This window comes from Perca flavescens, chromosome 15 (genome assembly GCF_004354835.1).
Source record: "Perca flavescens isolate YP-PL-M2 chromosome 15, PFLA_1.0, whole genome shotgun sequence".
NCBI classification, from domain to species: domain Eukaryota; kingdom Metazoa; phylum Chordata; class Actinopteri; order Perciformes; family Percidae; genus Perca; species Perca flavescens.
The window spans coordinates 5645665-5668523 of record NC_041345.1 but is presented as its reverse complement, the minus strand read 5'-3'; the positions used below and the strand labels follow the sequence as shown (position 1 = coordinate 5668523).

Genomic DNA, 22859 nt, shown 5'->3' with positions numbered 1-22859 from the left:
ATCTAAAGCAGAGATGTCCTACTAAACAGCAGTTGTGGTTTGCGATCACTAGGTGGCACGATTGAGGTTGAAATGGCACTGCTGCGCTGCCTGGAATATTCAAAGTGACTTTACTATAATGTTTAGTTTAGTTTAGTTTAGTTTAGTTTAGTTTAGTTTTTTACTGTTGCATTATTGTATGATTAACTAAGGCATTCACAAGAGTGAACGGCTGAATGATATGAAAATAAGCAAGATGCATGTACAGTAAGAAGTAGAAGAGTGACCTATGTGCAGTATCTTAAAATATGGTGACATGTGCCACATTTTCATGCGGCTTGCAAGAAGTACTTCCTGAGAAGTAACATACTGTGATGCATTGTGCGACACTGAAGTTACAGTCTGATCACTCTACTGGCAATATTCACCTCGCTTTTATGTAGCTCATGTTCTACATAATTTTGGGAAGCACAAGATTTATTTAAGGCAAGCCAAGGCAGCTTTATTTATATAGCACATTTCAGCAACAGGGCAATTCAAAGTGCTTTACATAAAACATTAAAGAGCAGTTAGAAAACAATTAAAAAACAATAATAAACAAATTAAAAACATAAAAAGACAAGAATAAAATTGATAGTGCAGTATAAGAATAAAGGTTACAGTGCAGTATATGAAATTAAAGTTAATAAAATAGATTATTTAAAGATAAGCAACATCAAAAAGAGAGGTCTTTAGCTTAGATTTAAAAGAACTGAGAGTTGCAGCGGACCTACAGGTTTCTGGGAGTTTGTTCCAGATATGTGGAGCATAAAAACTGAACGCTGCTTCCCCCGGTTTAGTTCTGACTCTGGGGACAACAAGTAGACCTGTCCCAGACCACCTGAGAGGTCTGGGTGGGTCATAATGTAGTAACAGATCAGAAATGTATTTTGGCCCTAAACCGTTTAGTGATTTATAAACCAGTAAAAGTATTTTGAAATCAATTCTTTGAGGCACTGGAAGCCAGTGTAGAGACTTCAGTACTGGAGTGATGTGATCCACTTTCTTGGTCTTAGTGAGGACTCGAGCAGCAGCGTTCTGAATCAGCTGCAGCTGTCTGATTGATTTTTTTAGGGAGACCTGTAAAGACACCGTTACAGTAGTCAAGTCTACTGAAGATAAAAGCATGGACAAGTTTTTCCAGATCCTGCTGAGACATAAGCCCTTTAACCCTTGATATATTTTTAAGGTGATAATAGGCAGATTTTTTAATTATCTTAATGTGGCTTTTAAAATTTAGGTCTGAGTCCATGACTACTCCAAGATTTCTTGCTTTGTCTGTTGTTTTTAACATTGTCGTTTGAAGCTGAGCGCTGACTTTCAATCGTTCCTCTTTTGCTCCAAAAACAACCACCTCCGTTTTTTCTTCATTTAATTTAAGAAAGTTCTGGCACATTTAGTGTTACATTTAGTGTTTCTTTGCAAAATACCATATTCTGACATATTTCTTCCCATTGTTCGACCATGCCCGTTGACCATATATCATATCTTGACACCAAAAACCTCAAGCACTTCAGATAAACCGCACATAAAAATCATCGGCTGCCCTCTCCCCCCATTGCAAACAGCTGCTTCCTCTCCAGAGCAACACTTTTTTTTTTGCAATAGACAGTTATCACCCCGGCCTCCATCTCCAGGGAGATGCTACAGGTCCATCAGAACACCAACCACCTTCCTAATCCAGAATCCATATTCTCAATCTACACACACAATGATCCTGCACCCCATATTTCATCAGACTAAGAGTGGCAGACACCAGCAGACTCAACAAACTGATTCACAAGGCCAGTGATGTTGTTGTTGTTGCTGGACTCTTTAAAAACAGTGTCAGAGCGGAGGATGCTGTCCAAAATACACTCCATCCTGGACAACTCCTCCTACCCACTCCACAATACACTGTCAGTCTGAGGAGCACCTTCAGCGACAGACTCAGACACCCACGATGCACCACAGAGCGCCACAGGACATCGTTCTTGCCTGTGGCCATCAAACTTTATAACACCTCTGAGTGTTACACGCTTAGAGTTAAAACTGGTCTCACAGCACGTATCTCCACATCACATCTCAAAATTCTTGGACAATTATGTAGAATAATTACTTGGTGCAATAATGTATCAGCCACAAAGGTGCAAAGGTGTTATTTATTCACTGCTGCTACTTACATTCACACTGTACTTATTTATGTTCGTACTGTATTTATGTTGACTCTGCACTTTATGTTGACACTGCACTACAATATAATTCATACAATCCATTTGAAACAATCTTTTTAACCTAATCTTACTTGTAACCTAATCTCACTTACTTCTACTTAACAGTTTTATTTATTTCTTACTGTAGCTGTTACTTCATTACACTTTTTGACTTGCTATTTTCTTACTCTTATTTTACCTTGAATTTGACTGAGCAACTGCAACTAAATAATTCCCCTGAGGGGATCAATAAAGTATTCTGATATTTCACATTCTGTTGCTCTTTATTATTATTTTTACATTCATTTTACTGATCTGTGCAATACATTTATTATGAACTGTTTTATTAACTACCTGCCCTTATTTTATGTTTTATAATGAATGTTTGTCGTTGATGAGTGTTGTTTTTATATTGTGCATATACGGATGTGTGCAATATATTTTATTTTAAGCACCGCTGGGAGAGGTTCCCACCATTTTGTTGCATTCATTGTAATATAAAGACAATAAAGGCTTCTTCTTTTTCATAAAGAGCTGATATGTACAGATCAGCAAGTTGATTGGCAAGTTCCTCATCGTTTCTGAGAACAAGAGGAAGGTTGATTTTGTTTAAAGGTCTCTAGAGAAAGAAGCTATTCTAGTCTTCTCACCTTCAAACCAACTGTGAAGTGCTAATACTGACAGCTTTAGCAACAGTTGCCCGCGGTTGAATATATGTTTGTATTGCAAGACAACCTGTGCATATGGCCAAGAAAGAAATAGAGGGCATTTCATGTTGTGCACATGGCGTCTAATAGGTTTTACATCTATTTTGATTCAAAACATGTTTCCACTGTACAGTTAATACTGTACGGCAACAGTCGTTAGATTTAAATTAAAGTGTAAAGTATTGCAAATGTGAATTGCGTGAGTCAGCATAGTGGCAGCAGTTGAAATGAGGAATTGTTTTTTGCCATAGCTTCACTCATCATCAACTTTTCTCAAGCTGAGGCATTAAATATGTTCGTTAGCAGGAAGTCAGAGGTCAAGACAGAGAAAGAGAGAGAAAGAGAGAGAGAGAGAGAGAGAGAGAGAGAGAGAGGTCAACTTTGAATAACAAGTAGTGCGAATAAAGAAGTTGATTTGACATGAACTGGCTTTTCGATCTGAAACAATAAACAATAAATTCACCAGCTTTTAGTTTTTTTTAGATCCAGCCATAAACATGTGATGCAGTGCATGCATGTTTCTGGATTTTTTGGCCTGAAAATGTCCTTTACATTTTTCATCTTTGTCACATTCTTTTTGCCGTTTGTTTTTTCTTCCTCATGACTCAAAGGCATCAAGCCAAGACTGCAAGACGACTCGAGACAAGTAAACTGCTGATGTGTCGGACAACATCAAGACTTTAAAGCCATATTGAAATGACGAGTGTAACTGTAGCATACATGTAATGCATAGCGTGCTGCAACAGTGGATCCAATCCAATTGGCAGCAGGGCTGGGTGGGGACAAGACAGTGAGGACTCAAAGAGCTCTTTTTGTATAAAACTGTTAATGTTTCAGAGAAAGAAGATCTGAAAGGCATGTATGAGTCAGAGTTGTTTCTCATTTGTGTTTGAGGAATTAATATTGATTGGTGAAAATGAAAGGGGCTGCAAGTGATGATGCAAACAGAGAAAAGCCTCATTTTTATTTGTGAAATGTTATCCTATTAAATGCAGTCACTCCAAGAATTATTTTATTTATTTATTTTATGTCACACAAGCACAAGTACAATCATGTGAAATACTTTTGCAGGGAGGCTCCATTGAAGTAACACAGTCAGTTCCATTATCTTTATTGTGACTATGATTGCCACTGTTCATCACACCCCCAACCGGCACGGTTAGACACCACCTACCAAGAGCCTGGTCTGTCTGAGGTTTCTTACTAAAAGGAAGTTTTCCTCACCACCCAAGGTTTCTCCCTAAAAGGGAGTTTTTGCGACTGTCGCTCTAAATGCTTGCTCTTGGGGGAATTACTGGAATTGTTGGGTCTTGGTAAATAATAGTGTGTGGTCTACACCTACTCTATCTGTAACTTGTCTTGAGATAACTCTAGTTATGATTTGATACTATAAAAAAAATTGAATTGAATTTAGTGATCGTGTAACAAACATGGGTTGGTGGTTGATCGTGTTCTGACTCACTATTCTTGAAGCGTCCAACCAGTATCTCAACAGAAAGAGAAACAGCAATGAGCTCTCACCCACCTACCAATAACTTACATAAAAGGCAAGGCAAGGCAAGGCAGCTTTATTTGTATAGCACATTTCAGCAACAGGGCAATTCAAAGTGCTTTACATAAAACATTAAAGAGCAGTTAGAAGACAATTAAAAACAATCTAAAAACATTAATAAACAAATTAAAAACATTAAAAGACAAGAATAAAATTGATAGTGCAGTAAAAGTCTTATTAGCTATTATATTTGAAATGTAACTCATACTTTCAACAACATACTCAACATTTACTTACAGCTATCACATACGTGCATTTTTACATGTTACGGGACAAGTCTTCAACGTCACAAATAGCCAAACTTTTTGATAAAGATTTGTTCAGATCTTACCATTACCAACTGGGGTGAATGCATGATCGTTATAAATATATCAAATCCCAATCTGTTTTGAGAAGTCTTTCATAATGTATCTCCCTGTGTGTATGTAGGGGTTGAACAGTGTAAATGTACACTAAAAATGTATTATGTATTCAAAATCTCACTTAAGTAAAAATACACAACTATCAGCAAAATATTATTATACATAATATTATTATTGATGCTTTCAAACGTAAGAGCCAATTTAATGTTGTAGCTGGTTAAGGTGGCTCTAATTTTAACCACTTATATCCTGTTTCTGCAGTTTGCTCTATATTAATACACCATATTTTAGAAGCTGATCATATGTTTTGTTTGTAAAATTATAACAGATAAATGTAGTGGAGTAAAACGTACAATATTTCTTTCTGAACTGTAGTGGAGTAGTATGGGGGAAATATTTATTCATAATTCAAATTGAAAGTCCAAAGAGAAATTGAAAGTCCACAGGGAAAACAAAGCGAGATCAAATTAAAAATATTATTATTTTTTAAATTTTCCATTTGGCTTTGGCTTTTGAATTTCAATTTATCATTGGCTTTTAATTTTCATTTAATATTTGGCTTTTGAATTTCAATTTAACATTGGATTTTAATTTTCATTTAATATTTGGCTTTTGAATTTCAATTTAACATTGGATTTTAATTTTCATTTGGCTTTTGAATTTCAATTTAACATTGGATTTTAATTTTCATTTGGCTTTTGAATTTCAATTTAACATTGGATTTTAATTTTCATTTAATATTTGGCTTTTGAATTTCCATTTAACATTGCCTTTTCATTTGGACTTGACACATGTCAATGTAAATGAGGAGGCGTGGCCCAAAGGCTGGTGGGAGGGTCTGAAACCAAAGGGGTGCAGAGGCACCTTATGAGCAGCAGGGGGAGCTTACTGCTGAGGAGCACACTGTTAAGCATCTGTCTGCAGATTCACCACTAGGCTGGGTCTTGTTTCACATGATAGAAAATGATGATGTAGGCTAAACACAAACCACATTTCATCCTACAACCGTGAAGTTTTCATGTAATTACTATAATTGGGCCCGTGTTAGTGAGGACTAGATTAGGACTGGATTTAAAGCTGATTCTGGTTCCCAACTTCGCCCCAGGTGTGTCTGTTTAAAACACGACTCAGACAACTTCTCTCTTTTGATGTTATATTTAATTTATATATTAAATTTATATATATTTATTTAGCCTACATCATCATTTTCTATCATGTGAAACAAGACCCAGCCTAGTGGTGAATCTGCAGACAGATGCTTAACAGTGTGCTCCTCAGCAGTAAGCTCCTGCTGCTCATAAGGTGCCTCTGCACCCCTTTGGTTTCAGACCCTCCCACCAGCCTTTGGGCCACGCCTCCTCATTTACATTGACATGTGTCAAGTCCAAATGAAAAGGCAATGTTAAATGGAAATTCAAAGCCAAATATTAAATGAAAATTAAAATCCAATGTTAAATTGAAATTCAAAAGCCAAATGAAAATTAAAATCCAATGTTAAATTGAAATTCAAAAGCCAAATATTAAATGAAAATGAAAATCCAATGTTAAATTGAAATTCAAAAGCCAAATGAAAATTAAAATCCAATGTTAAATTGAAATTCAAAAGCCAAATATTAAATGAAAATTAAAATCCAATGTTAAATTGAAATTCAAAAGCCAAATATTAAATTCAAAAGCCAAAGCCAAATGGAAAATTTAAAAAATAATAATATTTTTAATTTGATCTCGCTTTGATTTCCCTTTGGACTTTCAATTTCTCTTTGGACTTTCAATTTGAATTATGAATAAATATTTCCTCCATAGAGTAGAGACCTAAAGTAGCATAAAATAAAAAGATAATCAAGTACAACTACGTCAATATTGTACTGTACCTAAGTACAGTTCTACAGAGTACATTCTAAGTACATTCAAATGTTACTTTACGCCTCTGCAAATATGCTCAATTCATTGATAATGAAATAATATAGATGGGATATTTTAGACTTTTATCTCCATCATCCAGATTATTAATAGATATTTTATCCTGTATACTAAACTATTTTACGCTCTTAACCATCTAATCTAATCTAATCTAATCTAACTCGTGCTTGAATTCTTAAGACAAAATTCTACATTTTACTAACAGAGTTGTGAAACTGTTCCCCCTCAAAAGAAGTGGGTGCACCACATGATCACACTTTGAAGATAAGTTCAAGTACACCCATCTTTGATTGACAGCAGTGAGGTCGGGCCAGTTCTGTGGGGCGTTTAAATTCACTTAAGTAAGACAGTTTAAGGAACAGTAGCTGTACACAATAATATAATTGTGGTCATTTGTAAGTGTTTCAAAATGTAAACAAACATTCTGAGCAGGATATCTTAGAGACAGAGGTTTCGGTTAGATGTGGCAGAGCTAAAACAAAAAAGGAAATGTGCACTTATCTCAAAGCATGCGGTCGATTAACCACTGATACTTCTATTTAGCTGGCAAATCTTCAGTAGGCTGTTTAATGAAACCAAAAGATGTAGCCATGTATCCTCTGTGTAACCAGAAAGTAAAATTGCTTGTGATTTATTGCATTTAAACAGGAAATGTAAAAGTAATGTAACACAACATGTGAGTGGCCTGAGTAAGGTAAAACTGTTCAAATTTAGCAGGTTTCTTGATTCAGCAGATTTTATTTACAGTTGTTTTCTTCTTTCGGCTCAAGTCAACGTCAATTTATAGTAATCTGCTTAAACGTACAATATGTAACTTTCTGCCGCTAGGGGTCGCTCAACCAAAACAATGGATTGTAAACACAGACGTTTGATGACGTTGGGAAGTTGCGTGGAATTATGGAAGTTTTTATTGCTAAACACTATCGTCGATTAGAATGCATCTGTTCACGGACGAGTTTACCCGTTCGAGTTTATTCACGTTACGTTTAGTAACGTTTATTCATGTCATGCTAATAAAATAGCTGCAGTTTCCCCAACATAATTACGTTTTTCTTGATTCAATCTGTATTGGTAGCAACATTAGCGGCTAACGTTAGCAGGTTTTAGCTGCTGGCAATTAGTTAATTAATTTAGCTAGCTAACTGTAGGCAGGCAGACCGGAGTGTTTTAGCCGGCTATATTAGCATTAGATTAATCGTCTATCTATACAGCTAACGTTAACGTTACCTGTGAACTTATTCGTGGGTTAGCGTAGTGCTGCTTTTATCCATGGTCAAAACAATCATACTACTAATAACTTTATGAGCGTGTTGAATGACGTTGTAACCCTATAATGTTATCCACCAAGCATTAGCTAGTATTAACATTAGCTACTTGTCAATCAGCACATACATTGTAGTAACATTAAGCAGGATTAATATTGATATGTATCAATAAATAAAGTTTCTGCTGTATTACTGTGTTGCAAAGTTGCATGTAATTAATCACAAAATGATGCCTTTTGGCAGAAAAAGCAGTGTTACCAGTATTTTTTTCTGTGACATTGTATAATTTACAATTACTCTCGAACGTAGCATCTGGGTGCCCGTGTTTTGACAGAAGTTACGAGTAACTGGTTGGTAAAAGGTTATATGACGCCACTGACGGGCGACCAAATGAAACGTGACGTGTCTGAAATAAAATAACAGATTTCTCTGGGTTTGTCATTTGATGGAAACATTTGGGATAGTGTAACTATACACAACTCAAAAATATATATAATATAGGTATGGTCGTTTTAAGACATTTTAATGCAGAAAAGTTACATATTGTACCTTTAAGGCACTTTACTGCAGTGTTTACATTACATACACTGCTACATATAGCTACATGCTAACATCAGGAAAACCCGTAATCTTGGTTGCTAATGTTAGTAAATTTCTCCAAATTCACATTCCTGCTGGAACATGTCTAGTTGTGTAGTTTCTTATATAGAACCCAGATAGCAAGCACATTTGGGCCGATTCCGGCTGAAAAGCGCTACTGTCGGCTCAGTGTCGGCATCGGAGTAAAGATAATGGGCCAGAGTCGTGCCAACTGTGTACACAACACTTCTGGCTGACATACGGCTTTTTATGAAGAGCCAGTGTCGGCTTAAAGCAGTTTTACTCGCGCTGCCTCATATACAGCGTTTTATAAATGGGCCAGTGTCGGCTGAAAGCAGTTTCACTCGCGCTGGCTCAAATACGGCGTTTTATGAATGGGCCAGTGTCGGCTAAAAGCAGTTTTACTCGCGCTGGCTCAAATACGGCGTTTCATTAATGGGCCAGTGTCGGCTAAAAGCAGTTTTACTCGCGCTGGCTAAAATACGGCGTTGTATTAATGGACCAGTGTCGGCTAAAAGCAGCTTTACTCGCGCTGGCTAAAATACGGCGTTTCATTAATGGGCCAGTGTCGGCTAAAAGCAGCTTTACTCGCGCTGGCTAAAATACGGCGTTTCATTAATGGGCCAGTGTCGGTTAAAAGCAGTTTTACTCGCGCTGGCTCAAATACGGCGTTTTATTAATGGGCCAGTGTCGGCTAGAAGCAGTTGTACTAAGCCTTAATCTGCAATTTTTGGACAAAAGTAGTAGTGTTTTTACCACACCTGCTGTTGGAAAGGTCTTTTCTTTACAGAGCTGTATTACCCACTGTATTACTGAGTTAGCATTAAGGGGAGGTCACATAGGCCTACTGTAGTTTTGCTCAGACAGAAAATCAAAGGTCACATGACATGGTGCTATTTGGATGCTTTTATATAGACCTTAGTGGTCCCCTAATACTGTATCTGAAGTCTCTTTTATATAGACCTTAGTGGTCCCCTAATACTGTATCTGAAGTCTCTTTTATATAGGCCTTAGTGGTCCCCTAATACTGTATCTGAAGTCTCTTTTATATAGGCCTTAGTGGTCCCCTAATACTGTATCTGAAGTCTCTTTGCCGAAATTCAGCCTTGGTGCAGAATTACAGCCATAAGAGCCAGTCCCACAATGAGCTTTCCTTAGGATGTGCCATTTCTGTGTGTGTGGGATGGGGGGCAAGGTGCATGGGGGGTGCTGCCTTGACCAACTGCCACTTTGCTCGTTTGAAAGCCATGATCTCTCTCTCTCTCTCTCTCTCCCTCTCATGGGTGGGCCAAATTCTCTGGGCGGCCAAAGCATAGAAAGGGGAGGTAACCTTTCTCCTTATGACCTCATAAGGTGAAGATTCCAGATCGGCCCATCTCAGCTTTCATTTTCTCAAAGGCATTGACCATTGGCCAGTGGCCATTTCTAGCCACTGGGGGACCATAGGCAGGCTGGGGGAACGCATATTAATGTTAAAAAAACTTCATAAAGTGAAATTTTCATGCCATGTGACCTTTAAATCATTTACAATCCCGTAATTGTCTCTGTTAAAAGCCTGACTTTCACTTTCCCTTTTAGCTTTTAGTTGTTCTTCGTTTAATTTCCTTTTTTTCCTGTGATGGACCTGCCCCAGTATCAGCCATAACCGATAACTTCTAAAATAACATGAAAATACAATTAGGTCTATATAAAGAAATCTCCTGCTTTACCTGGCTCCGCTGACATACGCTAACACAAAAAAATCTGTGACCCGTTAGAATGTGTGACTGTAGCGCAGTCTACCTGCCGCCAATCATTCTGTGACTTTGCAGGAAAAATCGGACCCGGCCAGATGCCTTACTAAAAACTATATAAAAATAGCATTCTTTTCACTGTTAGTCTCGTTTGTTGTTACAGGTCATTTAAGACCATTGTATGAAAAATGACAGATCTTTAGAAACATTAAAAGGTTACACAGTCACTTTAAAGCTTTAGTGAGGAACTTTTTGATATTAGTGAATGGCCGTTACATTCAAGCCATTGCCAAATGAGTTAATACATAGCTAATTAAGACTATCAGCTCCACAAACCGTGAAAGAAGAAGGAAAAATGGCATTAAGTGTCACAGTGGACAGAGAAGGGAAACTGAACTCGTCACAGAGGAAACTCCCACAGAGTTCCCGACAATGGAGGAGCCAGTTGACAAGAAGGCAGCAACAGTGACAGACAGACAGAGGAAATCCAGTCTTCATTATGTGAAGTAAGATCATTTACTGGACACAAATTAAGTCTTGAAAGATTTGTCATATTGCTCACATTTATTCTTTAAATTAATGTTTTCATTTCACAGCTGTAAATTGTCTGTATGCTGTAAATATCACTGTATAAAAGTAGTTCATGTGTATTGATATTCAGCTCTAACATGCCATCATGGTGTCAGGACACGGTAATTAATCTGAAAAGATAGGTTAGGTGAGGAAGGCAAAGCTCTTTATTACAGCTGTTAAAACGTGTTGGGGGAATGAGTGACGACATTTCGACATCCTGTGAGTCAGACGTGACTTGAATTACAGTGAATTTTACAACGAATTTTGTAACACAATGACACTGGAAGAAATGCAACAATTTTGCACGTAAAAGCTGATCATATCGTTCAAAGACCAATGTTAGCGTACACATTTGTAATTTTGTAATTTAATGTAATGTCTACTCAGATGGTTTACGCATATTGTCATTTGTCTATGGTTTTCCATCGGCTTGCATTTGGGTTAATCTCAGTTTGCCTTTGATTTCAACAGGCTGATAGTTTTTCATGTCAGCATTGCTGTCAGACCTGCTGCTGTGCGACCTGCCGCACCACATTTTTTGGTTTCAATGTCAGTTTTGGATTTCCACATTCTCCTGGAGGGGATTTCCCCCAAAACTGCTACTGTAAATAGCAGCTAGAAAGGCAGAAGTGAGGGTGTCTGTTATGCCTGAGTGACCTTTACAAATCCCCCCTTTGTTTTATCATTGAGCTGAAATGACCACATCTCTCTTTCATTTTTCTCCATTTTCTTAACTGTGTTGTCTTTTCATGTTATTTTACTTTCTTTAAATGCATGTTGCTTGCTTTATTTGAAGCTATTCTTACTTAAGAAAGGGTTCTACACATACTAAGATGTTGTGTTCAATGTACTGATTATGTGTGTCACTTGGATCTAATCAACATTGAAAATATTTAGAAATCTTTGTAAGATAATGATTTTATTATTGGGAAGCTATTTAACTGAAAAAAATTATTCCTGGAAAGTAAATAAAGAACTAAACGTGTCACCCTAATGTGTATTCAACATTTCTTAAACATTTCTTTTCGTATTCAGTTTATAGTTATAATCAATAACCATTCAGAATTGTAGAAATGTTGTTGTTTGTTATAAATGTGTTATCCTCCATGGAAGAGAAGCTGTGCTAATGGGGATCCTACAATAAACTAAACTTAATATTATGATTATTAGAACCCGATAAAGAATCTTAATGGATTTTTATTTATTTTTTATTTTAGGGTGCTGGATGGATTTACATTTTGAAACCACACAGTTACTTTAAATAACTGGGCCACTTACAGGTGCTTTTGGGTACAGATAAGCAAATGTTAAAATAAAAATAAAATAATAATCTAAAATAGGAATAAATTGGACACTAACAGCTAAATGGAAACAGAATTATTATCGTACTATTTAAAAAAAATATTTTAAAAAGACTATCAGTCCAGGACAAAATATTTAATTCTAAAATCATGCAGTACTCCACAAAATTTGGGCAAAACTGAGAGAATGTTTTCATTGTACTGTGTCTGCTACGTTGTATCAGCACTGCTAAGATTTAACTGCCCAAGTCCCAGTGAAAGCATGTGAATTTTTATTTATTTTTTCTATCAGGGCCTATCACATGTGAGAAGGAGAGATAAGAGGCAGGCGGATGTGTGGTGACATATCATAATAAGCAGACTCTTAAAGCGGAAGTGAGTACTGGTAGTGTGGTCATGAGTCATTTCTTCATTATTTCTAGTAAATGAACTCTCTCACTCACTCTCTCTCTCTCTCTTTTTTCACTTTATCTGTATATGCCCAACCTCTATGTTATCTACGGACTTTGGGATGATATGAAAACACTCAATTTTATAGAGACCGGCTCAGAAATAAAGAGGGCTCCTACCTGGTGTGTATGTGTGGAATTATGCCTCTCTTCTGGGTTGTGCTTTGGTCAACGCTCCCTCCTCTGGCTCTCTTCTGTGGTCCAGACTGTTGTACCGTCCACGAGAACAGCGGCTTACAGAACGGTAAGTCTCCGCAGTATTCACATTCGGGATTGTTCAGGAATTCATTGTTGAAAATGTCTCAGTTTGAATATTTCAGATTATCAATTGGATAACTGCTCAGCTAAATCTGTATGTTCTGGGATGTGTTTTGTACAGTTTGTGTGATACATTGTATATATAATAATAAATAAAGATATACAAATATAAGGGATAGTTACAATCAGTGGTTGAATGTAACTAAGTACTTTTACTCCACCACATTTCAGAGAGAAAAATAGTACTTTTTACTACACTACCTTCATCCGACAGATAGTTAAATTGCAGATACGCAAATAATGATTCTCCAAACATGTAATCAGCCTCTAAAATGTGATCAATTGTTCAGTGAAAAAAAAGTTAACGTTTTCTTTTCTTATGAAAATTTAAAAAGTGTGCTGAAGTCATATTTAAACCTGTTTTCATTGCAAATCAATTTTTTCATCACACATTAATCATATAATATACAAATGATTCTATACTTTTACTTGAGTAAGATTTTGAATGCAATACTTTTACTTGTAATTGAGTATTTTTTTTACAATGTTGTATAACTACTTATACTTAGGTAAAGAATCTCACAGTTTGTCAACCACTGGTTACAGTATAAATCCCACACAAAACAGTTATTTTGCACAGTAATTGTCCAATTACCTGAAAACATCACATCTTCCTCCCTACAGCGTCTCCACTGCTGGAATCCTTACAGTGCCATAATGATTACGTGTCCTATGTCTACTGCAAGTGGAGGGAACACAAAAACATGAAACTGCAGCTCTGGTTCAAGACAGAAAACAACAGGTAAGGATGTTTAGCTACGAGGTAGGGTGTGGCTGGTTGAAGAGACGTAGCATATAATGTAGGATTATGGGGGGATATTTAAATTGCTGTCCCACGGCTCTGTGTCCTTGTCGCAGGGAGCAGTGTATGCCTCACGGTGCTGAAGTACAAGATGCAAGTGAGCACAGGACTGTCCAATGCAGATACGAAACCCGTGCATTTTCCATTGGCATCCAGCACACTGTCTTCTTCCTCAAGAACAAGACACTCAGCCCTTGCTCATCTGTCCCACACAAGCTTCTGGATCTTTCTCAGCACTGTGAGTTTATCTGTCAACCATAACTGTCACTTGTACTGTGAAGATAATACTGGAAATAAATTGTGCTTATGAGTACAATTTAACACTTAAATACTAATAATTTGTATAACTTGAACCGTTGCCTCTGTTTTTTAGTGAGAGCACGGCCACCAGTGAACCTGTCCACACATGATGAAGGTGATGGAGGCAGACGGCTCAGTTGGTCCAGCGCCTATGCGTCCTCCTCCTCCCTTAACAAAAACCTCACATATCAGCTCAGCTTTAAGACAGACAGACAGGACAACTGGACGGTTAGCATCAAACATACTGTACAATAGCTAACGTTACCCCGCCAGCAGCGTTTGACCACAAGACTCTAGTGGGAAACACGGAGTGGGTTTCAAACGTTTTTTTAGAATGGCATAAGTTTTGTATGCATACAAATTTCTGAAACATTTTGTTTTTAATACATTTATTAGTGAAAACAAAGAAAGAAGAAACGTGTATAAGAGCATGGTCTACAGCCATGCCAGCAGCTCGGTGAGGCTGTAGTTCAACACAAACCTTTAGCTAAATGCCAACGTCAGCATGCTAACACGCTCACAATGATAATGCTAACATGCTGATGTTTAGCAGGTGTAATATTTACCATGTTCACCATGTCAGTTACCATGCTAAAAACTAACAGTATTGTTGACTTTTAGCTAGCTGCTAACCCTAATTCTTTTTTTCCCCACAAACTGAAGCAGAAAAAAAAGTGGTCTACTGTACTTTTGACATTGACTCAAACTCACACATCTATTTTCATTCTGTCCACAGTTTCAGGACGTCACAAACACCAGTATGAAACTGGAGAAGCCGTTGTTGCTTCCGGATCGAAAGTACGAAGCCAGGGTGAGGGCCCGGGCCAGTGTGGGTCAGTGGAGCGACTGGAGTCCCGTGGTGACCTGGAACACTGAACAAGGCAAGTCAAAGAGAGCATTCAGCATCGTTTACAATCTAAATGCAATCTATTAAAAGGTACTCTAAGCGATGTTGGGTGACATTATTCTCGTTGACGTTCAAAATATTTTCAAACTCACCCCCCCCTAACCCCTCTAAGTAAAACTATTTGGCTCAGATATTTCATGTACCACATTACCCTACAAGGGTCTTTTCTTCTAATACAGATCAAGGCAAGGCAAGGCAGCTTTATTTGTATAGCACATTTCAGCAACAAGGCAATTCAAAGTGCTTTATATAAAATATTAAAGAGCAGTTAGAAAACAATTTAAAACAATTTAAAAGCATTAAAAGACAAGAATGAAATGTAAAGAGCAGTTAGAAAACAATTAAAAACAATTTAAAAGCATTAAAAGACAAGAATAAAATGTACAGTGCAGTATGAGAATTTAAAGAAAGAGCAGTTAAAACAATTAAACATATAAAAGATAGGTCTTAAAATCAAACTGCCAGTTTAGGATTGTGGTTCCCAGGTTCTTAGTGAGCTAATGTTGATATGCTGAAGTAGGCCAACGGTCAGCCATAGCTATATTGTTAGCTTCTAGCAAAAAGTCAGGTACTGCTAGGCACTGTTACGCACTGCTAGGCACTGTTAGGCATTGTTAGGCACTGCTATGCACTGTTTTAAGATCAAGCTCCTTATCTCTTTTCCTCACATTTCGAATCTTCTCTCTCTGTCAATTTCCATGAGAAAAGTGAAATTTTGCAGTTGTTGTTATTAGCTCTTTGTCTCTCTGGCTCTAGACACTGGGCAGTTTCCCAGTTTACACTGTGTGCTGGATGGAGAGAAGGAGGTGACGTGTAGCTGGGAGGTGAGCAGAGAGGTGGCTCTCTTCATTACCTATGAGCTGGCATGTCGACGCAACCAGACTGCACTGTAAGTCAACTATACCACCTGGATGAGGCTGAAAAAAAGCATCCAGGTATAATCTTTTCAATCCTCTCCTTATAATCCCTGCCTTCAGGTCTAACAGATGCTGTAAGAACCCAAAAGTCAGCTCTGACCTCAGCAGGGCGGTGATGAGGTACAGCTGCTCGCTGACAGAGCCTTCACATCTGCTGCTGGAGCTCCTACCACTACGCAATGCCAAGACTTTTAAGGCCGACCAACACAGTGAGTGGACACAAGAACGAGGGCACGACATATAGGAGACATTGAGAGTGTTGGGGGGTGATTCATCTGCAGGGAGCTTTGCAGAGCAACTGTGATGTTAATGTGTGTCCCCACCTAGTGTTTGAAGGGCACTACTGCATCCCCATCCCCTTCTGCTTATAACCAAGGCCCAGTTTTTCAAAAACATTTTAAAGGAACATTGGATTGGATCACTGTGATCCAAATCCCAAATTTCAGGATTACCAAATCCTGTTTACCAGAGCCTTAAATGGAACCAGCAGTGTAGCCTAGTGGCTTAGCAAAGAACAACAGGTAGGCAAAATACCGGTGGCCACAAAAAGTTTGTTTTAATTTTAAGAAACAGCAACACTGTAATAAACAGAAACATTTGACATTCCTTATTTTGTTATAATGTTAAATAACAAAACAAAAACAATACTATCCAATAGTCAAAAGTCATTTACAGGACAGATGATTTCCATATCTGCCTTTAGGAGATGTATCTCCATCTGCACTTTTTTTTTGCTGCATTTGTGTAAGCAAGATTTGTTCTTTACCCAGTTCAATTTGTACTTCTGCTCTTTTGGTTTTCCGTTTGCGTGTCATAACTACTTGCGAGTAAAACCCAAGGTGGCATTCAACATAATCCTTGCCTGTATTTTGCATAACATCGCAACCAAGCGTCATGTCCCTCTTGATGACAATTTTGATGGACCTGAGCCTGATGTAGAACCAGAACAGCCAGCCGTGTTCTTACCTAATGAAGGACACACTGGACATGCAATTAGAGATCTAATTGTGAGAAATTACTTTGAACTAGACTACTGTATTTGTTACTGTCACTGCCATTAATATACTGTGGAATTATAGAGCTGTGAGCAACAGTGACATTTATTTAACAGCTGTCAACCATTTTATTTGGTTCGAAAAATCACAACTGAATCCACCCTTCTGATGGGATCAGGATAATCCTGTTTTTTCGGATCAAATATATCCCAAACCGAGTTAAAAGTTTTGAAAAACCCAAAGCGCAGGTTTGATCCAGATCAAACGTAAGATCGGATTACGTGATCTGATCTTAGTTTGGAATCCCTCTTTTGCGTTTGAAAAACCCATTTCCAAGATTTGATCCAATCCGTGATCCGAAATCCCACTGGATTACTTTTGAAAAACTGGGCCCAGGCAATAAGATACAATCAGACAACATGGTTTTGGTTTAGTTTTGTTGTCATAAAACAACTTAAACACCCTTATTTATCCAAATATTCACCAAAAAAACAAACAGACAAAGACTCTTTCCATTTACAGAGAAAAACAAACTCTGATAGATTCAAAGTAGCATCTGGTAAACTGTTCCAAATGACAGCCTCCCCACCCTGAAATTATTTAGATCCAAAAGAGCCATATGTGTTTTGATAAAATATGTGTATACCCAGTATTATACCCATATATTATACCCCATGCTGATCTATAGTAAGCTCAAACTGAATAGACTAGTGTCTGACAATTTTAATTAATTTTTAATTTTAATTATTTAAAATGTGCTATACATAAACGGGTTGTTTTATTGGAATAAGAAATGTAACATATCATCTTATTTTATACAATCTTTAAATTGTGTGTTTTAATGGAAGACCATTAAAGTAGAAATGACTTTCTTAATTGTATCAATTACATTTTCTTGTAACTAACATTTGGAAACATTCTTTTCTATGTAATTAGAGATTAGATTTTGAGACATTTTTGGAACCACAGAGTTACTAGATAGACCCATATCTTAAATTTGATATGATGTTATTGGGGAAATGATGTTGCAAAAATAGGAAAAGCTTTTTGAAAACAAACCAAAAAACAACAAATCTTTCCATCATGGCTCATTTATGCTACAAACTCTCTTGTTGCGCAGTTCGTCCCAACCCCCCGCAGCAGGTAAAGGTGAAGAAGAAAGACATCAACTGGGTGGTGGAATGGACTAAGCCAAACACAGCAAAAATGAAAAAAGTCAGACTGTATTATCAGGTCTGGTATTACATGACACAGGAACAGGTGAGCTTTTATTAAAGTGATTTCCTCCTGTCCAGCTGTACGCCTACATTGCAATCCCTTTATGCTAACCATGAAAAACCATTTAATGGATTCTATATGCATTCGTTTTTCAGGGATCTGATGTCCTGCTGAACACTTCAGTGGGGTCCATGTCAGAGAGCATCCTGGACGCCTCTCTTGTCCCGTCCCAGTGCTACCAGGTCAGGGTCAGGTCGCTGGTCGGCCCTTCCAACTATAAGGGAATTCCCTCTGAATGGACTGATCCTGTGGAGTGGACCTCACATGAGGGTATATACAGTAGCAGCATGCACAAAAATATAGGCAGTGCCAATACATTCCACATGATGTCGAAAGTACATTGTCTAGTTTATTTTTTTTGTTATTTATCTCGAACAATCAACACACTTTAAAAGAGAAAAAAAAAGAAAAAAAATCAAACAAAACAAAGACAAAACACCACATCATCATCATATACATCATATACAAATCAATCCGATTCCGTCAAAGAACAAAAAGAGGTTTCTTCCTAAAAGGGAGTTTTTCCTCGCCACTGTCGTAATTGCCACTGCTAATGCTTGCTCTTGAGGGAATTACTGTAATTGTTGGGGCTTTGTAAAATATAGAGTGTGGTCTAGACCTACTCTATCTGTAAAGTGTCTCGAGATAACTCTTGTTATGATTTGATACTATAAATAAAATTGATTCGAAATGAATATACAGCATACAAAAATTGTAAGTCATACAACAACTGTGTGTACATTCCCATTAATATATGCAGGTCCCCTTTCTGTAATGGTCAAGTAATGTTTTCTTGAATCTATTTTTGAACTGTGTAATATTATGGCTCTGTTTGATTTCATTGTTTAGTGCATTCCACAAGGTCACCCCCTACAAACTGAAATACACATGCTTTTAAGAGTAGTTCGTACCAGAGGTTGTTTAAACAAAAATGTACCTCTTAAATCTCAAATAATATCCCCCTTCATTATCCTTAAACATTGTTCCTATGATACAGAAACAGATGTCACTTATTCTTGTGGGAATTACTTTCTATCCTCTAATTGTGTTTTTTTATTTTTTTAGTGTCCGGGTAATTCAAACGTAAACGACATGGGCCAAAAACAATCATCGCAATACATATCATGAATGATCATCGTCATTATCATCATTACTTCTGTTTTCTGTTCCCTGACAGCCACCTGGTCCCTATCAACCCTGATCTATTTCATCATCAGTGTGTTTGTGGCCGCAGTCTTCCTCACACTCTACTGCACCATTCCGGTTTGTCAAAGGTACTTTATTTATGTAATACTGCATTTGTGCTTCCTCCTAACTACAGCCATCAGATAAATGGGTTAGAGTCATTGACTGCAAATATTAATGGACAACGCATCCAGTTTGTTGAAGTGCTGCAAATGCGGAAGTGCCTTAAACCTGCATTCTGTCTGAATTGCAGCAGGGGGCGACACGTGCAGTTGCAAAAGGAGTTCGGTTTCTGTAGAAGTCTATGAGGAAGTGATCCACTTCTCACTTGATTTATTACCTCTGTAAAAATTTTCATAATCAGTGTATGGTCTCAATCGCTAGTTTTAAGTCTTCTGCAACATGGAAGGATGTTCGTTTTTTTAATTATGGTCTCGTTGATTTTAAAAATCAAATAAAGCAGGGGGTGTTTTAGGGCGTGGCTATGATGTGATTGCCAGTAAAAGTGTGTAACGCAACGTGGCTCCTCCCTCACTCCTCCCTCACTCCTCCCTCTCGTCTAAAATCGTCACATCCGCAACCAGGATGGCTGCGCGTGTAAGCGAAATTACGAATCCCACTATGGCCACGCCAAGACCCGCCCTACGAAGCAGCTCGATTGGTTGGGGTTAGGCATTTGACCTCGAGGGGTTAAGGTTAGGATAGCTGATTGGTCAGGGGATAGGACCTGAACAAATGGGGTTACGTTACCCTGCGTAAGCATGGACGCCTGGCCAATAAATGCTATTGAAGGGCGGGTCTTGGCGTGGCCATGGTAGGATTCATAATATCGCTGCCCGTTAACGGCAAACTCGACGAATAGCAGATCTCCACAAACCAATGGGTGACATCACACATGCTCTGTCCATTAATATTAAAGGTCCCATGGCATGGACATTTCACTTTATGAGTTTTTTTAACATTAATATGAGTTCCCCCAGCCTGCCTATAGTCCCCCAGTGGCTAGAAATGGTGATAGGTGTAAACCGAGCCCTGGGTATCCTGCTCTGCCTTTGAGAAAATGAAAGCTCAGATGGGCCGATCTGGAATCTTCTCCTTATGAGGTCATAAGGAGCAAGGTTACCTCCCCTTTCTCTGCTTTGCCCGCCCAGAGAATTTGGCCCACCCATGAGAGAGAGACATCATGGCTTTCAAACGAGCAAAGTGGCAGTTGGTCAAGGCCACACCTCCACCTTGCGCCCCCCCCCCAGCTAAAGACACAGAAATGGCACATCCTAAGGAAAGCTCATTGAGGGACTGGCTCAAGTGGCTGTAATTCTGCAACAAGTTTGAATTTCGGGAAAGAGACTTCAGATCCAGTATTAGGGGACCACTAAGATCTATATAAAAGAGACTTCAGATACAGTATTAGAGGACCACTAAGGTCTATATAAAAGAGACTTCAGATCCAGTATTAGGGGACCACTAAGATCTATATAAAAGAGACTTCAGATACAGTATTAGGGGACCACTAAGGCCTATATAAAAGAGACTTCAGACACAGTATTAGGGGACCACTAAGGCCTATATAAAAGAGACTTCAGACACAGTATTAGGGGACCACTAAGGTCTATATAAAAGCATCTATGGTTAGAGTACATACACATGAAAAAAATCAATCTAAAATGCAATCAAAGTAAATCTAAAAAGTATAACATTTAATACTAATACCACATTACTTTGCACCGCTACGTACAGATGTTGCCATTATAGAAATGTATTGCTTTGTAAAAGATGAAAAAAAGCACACTAAACAGGCTGTACCTACATGCCAAAGAAGGTGTTGTGAATTACATGATGTTTCATCTTTAATAAAACTCTCTTTTTTATATTTTGAACAAACAGGAGGGCAGTTCTGTGGGTTGACTCAGTTCCGTCTCCTGGCAAAAGCAAAATCCTGTCTCAGTTCAAGGTGAGACTGAATAATTCCACAGTGTGATTGAATTATTTCCATTTCTGCTGTGTGTTTGTCTGACTGTAGTTTGTAATGTGTAAACCCTGATGTACTTTTTGTGATCCAGTCTGGCACCAGCGGGACTTTCATGCAGAATGAGAGCACGGCCATCTGCAAAGTGCTGCGTTTGGACAAAGCGTTGATAAGGTAATGCGTTTCACACTCGACATTACCAGACAGATGATGATAACAAATTGTTCTATCATAAGAAGAAAAGATAGAGAATGTGTGGAATACAGACGTAATCATTCAGGCAAGACATGAAAAGATCCATTACTAGCAATTCTCTGCTCTCTCTCTCTCTATCTCTCTGCTGCAGCTCTTCAGACGCTTTGCTGTGGCCAACCAAGGACACTGAAAATAATTGTCTGGAGCAGGACGGCGGCTGCTGGAAGTGTGATAGCCTGCTCTGCCCTGGTGAGAAGGTTAAAGCCTCTGACACGTCCTCCATGAGCTTCAGCGGGCCGTACATCTTCTGTCAGGTCAGTTACTCCCAGCCAGTTTCAATTGTCAGGTATCCAGAATTTCTCAAGCACTCAAATGCAAATGAGAAATTATTTCTTTAATTGAAATAATGTCAGATAAAATGCTATATTATGACTTGAGTGCTAGGGAAATATGGTGAGAACAGAAACAATTCAGAAGAGCACATACTGATCTAAGTATAGACTGTTGTGTCTATATGTGTCTACATGTGTGTCCTGCTATGAATGCTTTGTTTTTTTGTAATGAGCACACTGCACCGAATTCCTAGCAACTTAGTTGGCATTGAAAAAGCATTCAATCTTGAATCTTATGTCTACTATATATCAGTTTATAGATTAGCAAATGACAATCATCATAGTATTCATTAGTTTGCAGCGATGAAGTGTCACACTGAGCACCATTGTTCCTTTCTGACAGTCACCGGAGCCAAGCTGCAAGTCAACGGATGTCAAACGTGAAGACAAGGAGAAAGAGCAAGAAACCCCATCGGGTGACTCGGCGTCTCCTTCCCCGGTGAATTTCAGCCTTTACGGGGAAGGTTATGTGTGTCTGCCCAGCCGCAGCGTCTCCAGGTCCACACAGGATCTCATATCTCACAGCGAAGCCAGCACAAACACACACAGGCACGACAGCGCTGAGCAAGACCAACAGTGTCCCGATAAGATGGACGGCCAGCCGGGCCTCAGCGAGCCCGCCAGCAGCCACCCACCTCCAGCCTACATCTCAGGACTTTTCACTCCCTGGCCGCAAGGGAGCACCGCACAGCCCTCTGGGTACTGCCACCTCCCCGCAGCTTTCATGAGAGCATCACATTGACCTGCAACGTGCAAGGGAAGAGCACATCAAGGAGGACCTTATGAGGCTTTCTCAGCAGCTATAACAATTAATCAATTTTTTTTTATACACTTTCCACTTTATGTTAAGCTACATCTGCTTCAATGTGGAAGAGATGCATTTATGTGTAATAATAAATAGGTTTTTACTAGGGCTGTCAAAATTAATTAAT

At 38.4% G+C, this 22859-nt stretch overlaps 1 protein-coding gene across 2 annotated transcripts; it reads left to right on the top strand.

Moving 5' to 3' along the window:
- Positions 1-10776: 10776 nt before the first annotated feature.
- Positions 10777-22859, top strand: csf2rb (colony stimulating factor 2 receptor subunit beta). Of its 2 annotated transcripts, XM_028599968.1 has the most exons (16): positions 10777-10855; positions 12516-12598; positions 12762-12916; positions 13615-13732; positions 13849-14030; positions 14166-14320; positions 14829-14973; positions 15756-15888; positions 15977-16125; positions 18032-18171; positions 18285-18459; positions 19367-19463; positions 21259-21325; positions 21435-21514; positions 21687-21849; positions 22271-22859. In XM_028599968.1, the coding sequence occupies exons 3-16, from the start codon at positions 12802-12804 to the stop codon at positions 22667-22669; spliced, it is 2118 nt and encodes a 705-aa protein (XP_028455769.1). In that variant the 5' UTR covers positions 10777-10855; positions 12516-12598; positions 12762-12801; the 3' UTR covers positions 22670-22859. The 2 variants fall into 2 exon arrangements, with proteins under 2 accessions (XP_028455769.1, XP_028455770.1); XM_028599969.1 differs by lacking the exon at positions 12516-12598 and having other exon boundaries at positions 10848-10855.

Excerpts from the sequence above, each read along its gene's own strand:
- csf2rb (XM_028599968.1), top strand. The coding sequence starts at position 12,802 with ATGTGTGGAATTATGCCTCTCTTCTGGGTTGTGCTTTGGTCAACGCTC. Across the intron at positions 14,031-14,165 it reads TCTGGATCTTTCTCAGCACT|TGAGAGCACGGCCACCAGTG; the intron begins GTGAGTTTATCT and ends TCTGTTTTTTAG. Across the intron at positions 21,326-21,434 it reads AAATCCTGTCTCAGTTCAAG|TCTGGCACCAGCGGGACTTT; the intron begins GTGAGACTGAAT and ends TTTGTGATCCAG.